The sequence below is a fragment of the Nymphalis io genome, chromosome 23, assembly GCF_905147045.1.
Source record: "Nymphalis io chromosome 23, ilAglIoxx1.1, whole genome shotgun sequence".
NCBI lineage: Eukaryota > Metazoa > Arthropoda > Insecta > Lepidoptera > Nymphalidae > Nymphalis > Nymphalis io.
Window position 1 is genome coordinate 2,683,729 of NC_065910.1, and position 10,194 is coordinate 2,693,922.

Below are 10,194 nucleotides of genomic sequence, written 5' to 3' on the forward strand. Positions count from 1 at the left end.
TATTATTATTATTCAATATTCCAGTTTAACTAATGTTATTTATCGAGGAATGCTCGCAATGAGAAGTCATATTCGCTCTGTTATATAGCTAATTCAAATAACTGAAGTAAAAATAAATAAATAACTATGACTTTGTATTGCAATGTTAGCTGTGGGTATTTATTGTAGATACAGAAAATGAAATTTTAAATGTTATCGGAACTTTTGCAGTCAAATTTGAATAAATATAATATATAATTCAATCAAGAACTGACTGCTATGTTTAATATAGCAGTTTTGTATATCTCTACTCCTCATGTCATTGGAAAATAGATTAAAAACTATACACCCGAAAATTACTTACAATACTAACACCATAATTAATTTAGTTTTAGTAAGTTATTGTAAAAAAGTACGCATTACATATTCTACCGCTAAACAGCAATTCTTATTACTGTTGTGTTCTGGCTTAAAGGTTGAGTGAGCCGGTGTAACTACAGGCACAAGGGACATAACATCTTAGTTTCCAAGGTTGGTGGCAATACTAATCTAAGGAAATATTAATATTTCCTTTAGCGCCTATGTCTATGTGTGGTGGTGACCACTGACCATAAATAAAACTTTATTATTTCTATAGTCACGAAACGATCGTTTCTCGATAAATAATGTAAATGGAATCCATATAACAAATAATAATAATATTTTATATAATTTTGAATTACGCATTAAGCATCCGTCCAGAAGCTTAATTAAAACACAAATAAAAAAAATCGATTCTGTACAAAATAAAATCGATATAATCGAGGATTATAGGTTTTTTTTTAAATCTTTTATCTATCTGTACCAAAGAAAAGTGCTATGTATATTATATTGCTGTTCAACAATCCTTTAGTTATTTTTAAGTTGAACGAATACATACATACGATATTCCTGTATAATAATAGTTGTTTTTTTGTATTTGTTAATGTTTCAGTAAAATGTTGTTTTTTTTATTTAAAAATATACGCACGTTATTTTTAATTATTTTAATTCTTGCATCAATGTAACTCGGTGATATCTTAATTATTGAGTTACATAGATTCTGCCTCTAATGCTATAAACCAATAATCATAATTTTATTATGTTCACAAAGTTAATTATTAGTAACTTATCGCATGCCTTTTTTTATTTATAATTTTGTAAATATTTAACCAAATTGTACAAAATACAACTCAAAATATAATGCTAACGGCGAAATATCAAAATATTCGAATTATAAAGATTTTATAGTTTTTTTATGTCATATATATTAAAGATATCACGCAAGATATTCAGCATGATGATATCAGATATTCAGAAGGGTCATCGCTAACTATAAAACCTTTTTACATCACAAATAGTTTCTTATTGTTTTTCCATGCGTCACGATAAAGCTTTTCAGGTTTACTTTTTACCATCTATAAGGTTTTGTGTTAGTGCACTCGGCATTGAATCTACTATAGCAATAAATTTATTTGTCTCGTTATGAAGGATGACTGAGCCAGTGTAAACACGGTATTTAAGATTTTAAACTTTGCAATGCTAGTGTTAATGGACGAAGGTGATATCACCTTCAGGTAAAACATAGCTCGTTTGCCTTTCTAAAAAAAAAATCTTATATATTGTTTAAATAAAGTGCCTTTTGTCTGTCAATCCTCAACTTTCTATTGGCCTGTCACATTTATTTGGAAGCATATATTGATTTTATTTCATCACGTTTGAAATGAATGAAATATTTTTATTCAGAAATATTAACATTATATTTTGTACTATTTGGTATATTTTAAATAGCAAGGAAGGTGATACAAACCATTTTGTAAGAGAAATCGATATTTTGATAATCCCTTTCTTGTATTATTTACTTTATAATTTTAATTTATAACATTTTAATTGAATTTTTTAATCTGTATTGATATTATGTATCTCATTATAATTAACATACAAGGTTAGTTTTAAATATTATATTTTATCATATAATACTTAAAATTGTATTGGGAATTACAAATTTAATTATTTTATTTTGGATCAAACAAAATAATATATGCCAAACAATTCATTGCTTTTAATACAGCGTAGTGCCAAAACTACACGATCTTCCTATATCATTTTTAATATAACTTTTATATAACATTACTAATATGTTTTTGAATTTCTAATGTAGGACTAACATTCTTGGGCATCCTTACTATATCATCATGTATATACTTACAAAAAGTATATAATATATTTAAAATATAACTTCTTATGTAGTTATATTGCTACCGATTACATACTTTAACCGAAAGCTGAATTTCAACCTAATCGGTTCTAATACTTTAAAATTACCATTAATAATATTGATGTACTAGCATAGTAATACATTTTCACCCGAATAGTTAAATACTTCTAAATATCACACGTAGTTCAGTTTTCCTCCAATCATTATTAATAATCTTTCTTAGTAACTTTAATCGGGTTTTTAAAAATTCCAAATAAATAGGAACATTGAGTAGAATTAGATATTTATTTCATCCTTAGATCAGAATTTAGCTAAATTTTCTATTTACAGAATATTCTTGGTATTGTTGTCAATGAAAGTGCATTTATTTTGTTTGTATCACATTTTATATGTAAGTTGCATTTTTGTTTTACGCACAAATATTTTTAAGCGTTTGAAAGACTGTATGTAGGCTAAGTCCTCGAGAGCTTGCTAAAAGGAAGTGAGATTAAGATAGGTATATATGTAGGTACTATTCTTTTTATATGTAATTGTATTTTTACACTGCTTTTTATAATGCCAAATTGTCCATTTGCATCGTTGGCTTTGTTTAAATGTTATGTCCATTGATATTATAAGTGTTATTATACAAAATTAATGTCAATAATAAAGTGCCGTTCAAATTAATATTGTTTTGTGAATAGGTACTATTGTGAAATAAAAAAAATATAAAAAAATAATCATCTTTTTTTATTTATGAAAAAATTAAAAATAAATCAACAAAATCATAATTTACACATGTGATAGTTCAGTTAAAAATATTGTAAGTAATAAAGTTAATTTTATAAAATATCACAATTGAACTACACTATAAGAAAAAAAGAGTTTAAATATTCTGTAGTTTAAACTTGAAAGAAAAACACATTAAAATGAATAATGCTTTATTTAATAAAGCACACTATATTAATTTATAAAGATAAAAAAATGGTAACCAGAATGTCATAAGTCCAGACATCATCAAAAAGGATTTACAATTACAAAAAACATCAGAGAATCATCCAAAATCAATAAAAAAAGTTAAAAAAATTACTTTATTAATAAACATAAAAATGTTTATTTTAAACAAAATATTTTTATTTTGTTTTGAGCTTCAAGTTTTTTTCATAATATATATATTATATATGGTATTCTTAAGACAAGAATTACACAAATACAGATTTTTATTTTATATTTACTTGTGTATAATTATAAATAAATTTCAAACAATGTCGAAAATGTATACCATATTGTTTGTAAGTCTCCATTAAATGGCACAACAACAATTTTAATATATTTTTGTCTGTTGTTTAACATTGCATTGACGGAGACGGGTGCTTTAGGAATTGTTCCAAAGTAGGACCGTTTCTTCCTAATGGGTCTCTCGGGAACATTATCATATCACCGACCCAAGTGAATTGTAATAATCTGTTTTCAATAACGTGCCGCCATCTTGGATTCTCTGTCAACAGGTCCCTGTAGTTGTCACCAGAAACTATAATTCCGTCGAATTCGGCTGCGCACTGTACAATGTACCTGAAATAAATAAAAGCTAGTGTTTACCAGCGGCTCGCCCGCATGTTAGAGAGGAGCAGCTGGTGTTAGGTATAAAAAGTAGCTTAACTTCCCCGGGGTTTAAACTTGCTTCATAGCAAAATTTCATAAAAATCCGTTTAGTGGATTGGCCATGAAAGCTTCACAGACAGAGTAACGTTTGCATTTATAATATTTGTATAGATTTATTGATGTGAAACATCGATTGGCACGGCTTGGGGTAAGGTTGAATCGACCGTGGCCCGTGACGTCAAACGGCAATTTTTAGTGTGCGTGGCTCGTATAGTGCGCTGCTATATGTTATTATAACGATAAGAAAAATATATTTATTTTACTAACGAAACTGATTTTTACATCTACCATTTTATTTGAGTGCAGACATTCGCATCTTAATTCAAACAATGTCAAGAGCTAAGCAGCTAATTATAACAATATAATATATAATGTTCTCCAGACCGATTTCGGCTACGGCGGCCAATCTCAAGAGAGATTAGCCAACTAAGCAGGAGATATTATAGTGTACGAGTGTGTGTGCAAACACAAGTGCACTCTCTATTATCTAACTCTCATAATCCGATGGGACGGCAATCCGACACGACCGGAAAGAGTTCAGGCACAGGACCAACGGTTTTACGTGCTTTCCGAGGCACAGGAGTGTACACACTTCCAACTTCCAGACTCCGGGTTGCTAATGAGAATATTCCGACAGAAAAACCCAATAACTTTTTATTGGGCCAACCTGGGAATTGGACCCAGGACCTCCGGGTCTGCGGCCTTACATCAAGCCACTAGACCAACGAGGCAGTCAATATAATATATAATGGGTATACAATATAATTTTTACATTAAAATAAAATTAAGAGAAACATATATTAAAAAAAATACACTGTATTGTTTGTAACAGTTATCTTCCTTATTATAAACAAGAATTACATTCGCAATTTTCCACTCGATAGACCAAGCTTCGCTTTCGCTTGCTTAATGACTGTGAGTAACTTTGTTTATTTCTAAATGAATAAAAAATTACCTGTCATCGTATGAGGTGATCATCTTTCCCTGTATTTCCCTCGATGGTGTGTACACAACTAAGCCTTGCCTTTCCATTTGATCAAGCAGTTTGCCGTCTGTACTCTTGCCATATTTACATCTGAAATTTTGCTATAAATTGTAAAAATTGTCTGAAACATGTGACAATAAAATATTAATGTTTTAATAATCATTTTAATTTGTGATAGGGCTTTGTGGATTTAATATTCTACTGTTCCAGTTTTAGGGATAGAGCTAATGAACCAGTGTGACTACGAACCCAAGGGACATAACATCTTAGTTCCTAAGATTGCTTTGTTTATAGGTAGCAAATAAGTTAATTTTGTAAATATTGAGCTTTAATAGCTAAGTGCTAATATCTTTGGGTGATTCTACCCATCACACCATCCTCTGGCATTAACAGTCATAAATATGAAATGGCCTATCATTATTTTTCAATATACTTATTATTATGGTAGGAAATTAATAATTTTACCTAAAATGAGGCACAAACGCTTTAACCACGTGGCCACGTTGAAGAAAGTAGTCTATACATATTTTTAGACCCTTCACTGAGAAGATTCTTCCTTTCGTATGCCTAAAAATATTAAAAACATTTCAATAATTTAATCTTATACATATATTGATATTATCTTAGATATTGATGTATAGATATTTTGAGCTCAAAGGTGCATTTCAGTGAGCCAGTATTATAACAAGAACAAAGGTACAACACATTGCAATACATTCAATGTTACGACTTGAAAGTGAAGGAACGGTTTCATATGATTTACATAAAGGTAACCTCATACTATAAGTTGACTAATTTATCTACTTTATATGTAAAAATAAGCATACTACAATAGCATATTTCAACGCAGCCGCTAAACCAATTTATATCATTGATTGATTTATAATTTTTAAGCACTAAAGCTGCTAGTTTGAGCGGAATATTTTATTGCATTTGTAGCGTCTGTCTTAAATGGTCATACTGTTGATTCAGCTTTATATCTAAATAGCACTGCTTGTAAATAGTTGGGAAATAGTGATATTAATACTTACTGCATTGCAACATTACTCCCATCTATAACAATCATTCTTAGGCCGGTTTTATTCTTAATATCTCTCTCAGGATTATATATATTACTGCCTATGCTATTTCTAGAATTCACCTGGCCGAGTATCACCTCTTTGATGTAGGTATCTTCTACCGTTTCTGTTGCACGATTTACATCATTCTAAAAAATCATTTATGTAAATTTTAAGTATGGTTATAAACGAAGAGTATTTTTTTTTTTATTTTTATAATATTTTTTACATACCTTTACACTATGCAGACTGTTAGTTGTACTATCTGGTCCTTTAGATTGATTAAAAATTTTCTTTGCAATATATTCCAGTAGTTTCCCTCTTTCCGAGGAATCTAAATTTGCAATACCATTCGCAAATTTTTGCATTTGCTTATTATTAAGCCTAGTTTTCTTTCTTTTGGTATTTAACACTGTTACATCTGAATCACCGCTCATTGAAAGGTTATCATTAACAATTGTACAGTCTTGTATATCAGATGTGTTAACTAAATCTATGACTGTATTGTAATTTGACTGATTACTTATGTTTTGAACACTATCAGTTGTTAGGTCTATTGTTAAATATGAATCTCTATTAATTTCCCTTGTTAAATTTTCTACATCATCTTTGAAATTTTGTAGTGAATTATTATTAAGTGTAGATTCAGGGATTATACTGTTATTTATTATATGTTTACTATGTGATAAAGGTGTAGAACATTGTATAGGACATGGTGCATTGTTGATAACTAAATCATCATCACCAATGATAATAGGGCTACCATTATTGTTTATTGGTTTGTTAAGAATTTCAGCATTCCTGGTACCTGTACCTTCAGTATTTTGAGTATCAACTTCTATTACAGTACAATTTGAAGAACTCAAAGAAGTGGATGATTCGTTGCGAAGTTCATCAAACAGTTTCTTAATTTTTTGTCTCGATTTCCTGCTTTTCTTTTTAAAATTTTCCCTTTTTTGGATGCTTATTATTGAATTTGAACCCAAGCTTTTCTGTAATATTAATGTACTTATGATAATAAATAATCGTTTTGACTTTCATTTTTTCATTACAGCACAATGTAATTTTGTATTTTCGCAGGTATTTTCAAAATTTAGCAATTGTGAAAGAAAATATGATGTAGCGAACTCACCTAACGGACGTCATTATATATAATCTTAATAAAACTTCCACTAAATTTAAGTTAAACAGTTTAATTTATATGTTCAAATAAAAAACTGTTATTGGACATTTTAGGAAAATACAATAACAAAAACAACATCAAAAGAACTTACAGAACGTTGGGGATTCTTAGTTTTTCTACCCATTGTTGTTGAAAACTTTTACAAAACCAGAAATAATATAGCAATATAAAAGTTATAACACTATTTTTTAATAATTTTACAATTCGAAGAATGAAGAACTCACAGCAATAGATACTAACTAAATAAAGATGGCGAAATATTTCATTCATGGAATTGCCATTTAAAAAGAATTTTTTTTTTTTTTTATAGAATAAGAAGGCGGACGAGCATATGGGCCACCTGATGCTAAGTGGTCACCAAACGCCCTTAGACATTGGCATTGTAAGAAATGTTAACCATCGCTTACATCACCAATGCGCCACCAACCTTGGGAACTAAGATGTTATTTTATTTAATTATGTCCTTTGTGCCTGTAATTACACTGGCTCACTCACCCTTCAAACCGGAACACAACAATACCAAGTACGGTTTTTAATACCAAGTTTTGCGGTAGAATATCTGATGAGTGGGTGGTACCTACCCAGACGAGCTTGCACAAAGCTCTACCACCAGTAAAGTATTGATAAATTTTGCAAATTATTATTTGTATTATAAATTTAGAAAAAAAATGTAGCGTTTTAAGAAATTATTTTTAAAAGAATTTTTGAAAAAAATATTTTTGAAAGAAAAAAAATATGCATACATGTAATGCAGAAAAATATACAGAATAAGGGTTTGCCTATATGGAATTTGATGGAACCCGCATGATTTTACTTAAACTAACATAACATTTATACAGTGTACCGGAGATTGATATTACTTTGTCATGAATTTGTTTGCAATTTATATGTAACATTATATGGCTAAACAATAGTTTGTTTACACAGATATTCGTGTTTTAAGTCATAATTTATTTTTGTGCCTACTGACTCTTTGTACTAAGTAATTTAGATGTTTAAAGCTCAAACCAAAAATCAGTCTACTGAAATATTATTACAAAGAAGTTTTCTAAATTTCATTTGGCTAAAGTTCTTGTGAACGATCGAAATACTCTCACTATTACTTATCTGTGGACTGTGACAAAATGATTATCACATTTCACCGTAGACAATAATTCTCTGTCTATGCATTGCACACACAAAAACACAGTTTGTATTTCAATTGTTATTTCATTCTATTTTTTTTAGTATTTATCAATGTGTAAATTGACTCAACTGTGAAAAACAGTTTTATTCCAATCACAAGAAGAGTATAGTCGAGATCTTGAATAATCTATGATATTAACTATGTCCACACAGTTGTATGTATGTTGTATAAGTATGTAATCGGAACTTTGGAAGTAAAATTAAAGTGGTTATAAGTAGTTAGGTGGATTAGTGTTGTATTATACATAAAGGTAAATTAATCAAGAACTGTTTGTAGTACATAATACACTGCTTTTTAGCAAATCGCATGGAAGATATAAATTTAAGGTTTGTTTCTTTTTACTCCTTCGATTGGAATATGTATAGTTATCCCCTCATTAACCGCCTAAACTACGTATATAAATATAAAAATCTAAATATATTTTAATTATAGATATATTGAGCCTTTGATTAGTAGTTTTTAATTTATTATGAAATCAAACAACTTACGTAAATTATAAATTTCATATTTTATTACCATTTACCATATATATAAGTTAAGTATAAGTTGAGCCATTGATCATTACTTTTATTACATTATTTTAATATTAATGAGTATTTAAGAATATTATTTAATTGATAATAAACATGAACATAGTTTTTATGATTAAGCAACTCTACGAAATAAAACAGTAGATACTATAAAACTTTTATTTAATTAGTAGATAGGTATAAAGTAAACATAAATTTTATAGCCTCATTCATTTCATGACATTATGTTTTATTAGAAAGTAATCTTTTAGTATGTATACAATTACCGATGCAAATTACATTTATCATCAATAAAAATAATAAGTATTTTATAGTTTTTTAATTGGACACAAATGTTTCTGTAAAATAACAGCCTGTAAGACGTAAGTGTCGCGCTGCTGGGCTAAAACCTCCTCTGCTTTTGAGGAGGTGTGGAGTATATTCCACGGTGCTGCTCCAATGGTTTCATGATGTTTTCCTTCACCGCCAAGCACGAAATGTATTATAAACACAAATCAAGCACATGAAAATTCAGTAGTACTTGCCCAAGTTTAAACCGACCATCTTCGGTAAGATTCACGTGTTCTAAATACAGCGCCATCTTGACTCAATAATGTTTCTCTGACGTTACATAATAAAATACTTCTAACGCAAATAGAAGTTTTACTTCTGCCACGTGTAATGTATAGCAGTTAGCACGCGCTCTGACTGTAAAGTTTTTGTTTTACAATCGGAGAGCACGTGCCAATCCACATTCTGCCATCAGAATACGTTAATTATTGTACGAGTGACTAAAATATTCTAAAGTTTTTATAAGCTTACATATTTGTAAAGGTAAAAGTATACTGTTTATTTTTAATTTTTTAGAACCTTTTAAAGTTTGACAACAATAATCTAGTCCACATATTATATAGAAATTATAACAGCGCCTTTGCTTGAATTTTTATTAACGTGAATTTTAATCAATGATTATTTACATCGGTCTGGGCAAGCAATATTGAATTTTCACCTGCGTTATTTACTCGTAACATATTATATCATCTTAAATCAAGACATAATCGATGTAAGAACAGAATGGGATGTGACATTTTAGAACGGAGAGATACGCGATCCGTCCGGTAGCTTTCGAGGTCGATCTTTGATCTTTGACAAAGTTCCGACGAATTATCATAGCTGATAGCGCGCGTATTATATTAGGGTATCATCGTTCACCGTTTGTCTGACATCATAAGTGTGCAAGGTGTTAAAACATAGTAGCTATTAATATACTCTTTTCACGGTTAACATCCTTGTAAAGAGAAGCATTGCGAATGATTTTTTTTTTCTACATATTAATTACCTGTTAGAGGAACTTGAATATAATGCTATAATAATTATGTATTATTTATACATGTTTTCTAAGGAGCTACTTAATATT

General features: G+C 29.3%; 1 protein-coding gene across 1 annotated transcript; it reads right to left on the reverse strand.

Annotated features, from left to right (window-relative positions):
- Positions 1–3,345: 3,345 nt before the first annotated feature.
- LOC126777657 (uncharacterized) lies at positions 3,346–7,320 on the reverse strand. The gene is made up of 6 exons (XM_050500778.1): positions 7,174–7,320; positions 6,133–6,891; positions 5,873–6,048; positions 5,307–5,408; positions 4,812–4,931; positions 3,346–3,766 (listed from the first exon to the last, which is right to left on the reverse strand). Exons 1-6 carry the CDS (start codon positions 7,204–7,206, stop codon positions 3,541–3,543), a joined length of 1,416 nt encoding a protein of 471 aa, XP_050356735.1. The 5' UTR covers positions 7,207–7,320; the 3' UTR covers positions 3,346–3,540.
- Between the last annotated feature and the right edge of the window lie 2,874 nt (positions 7,321–10,194).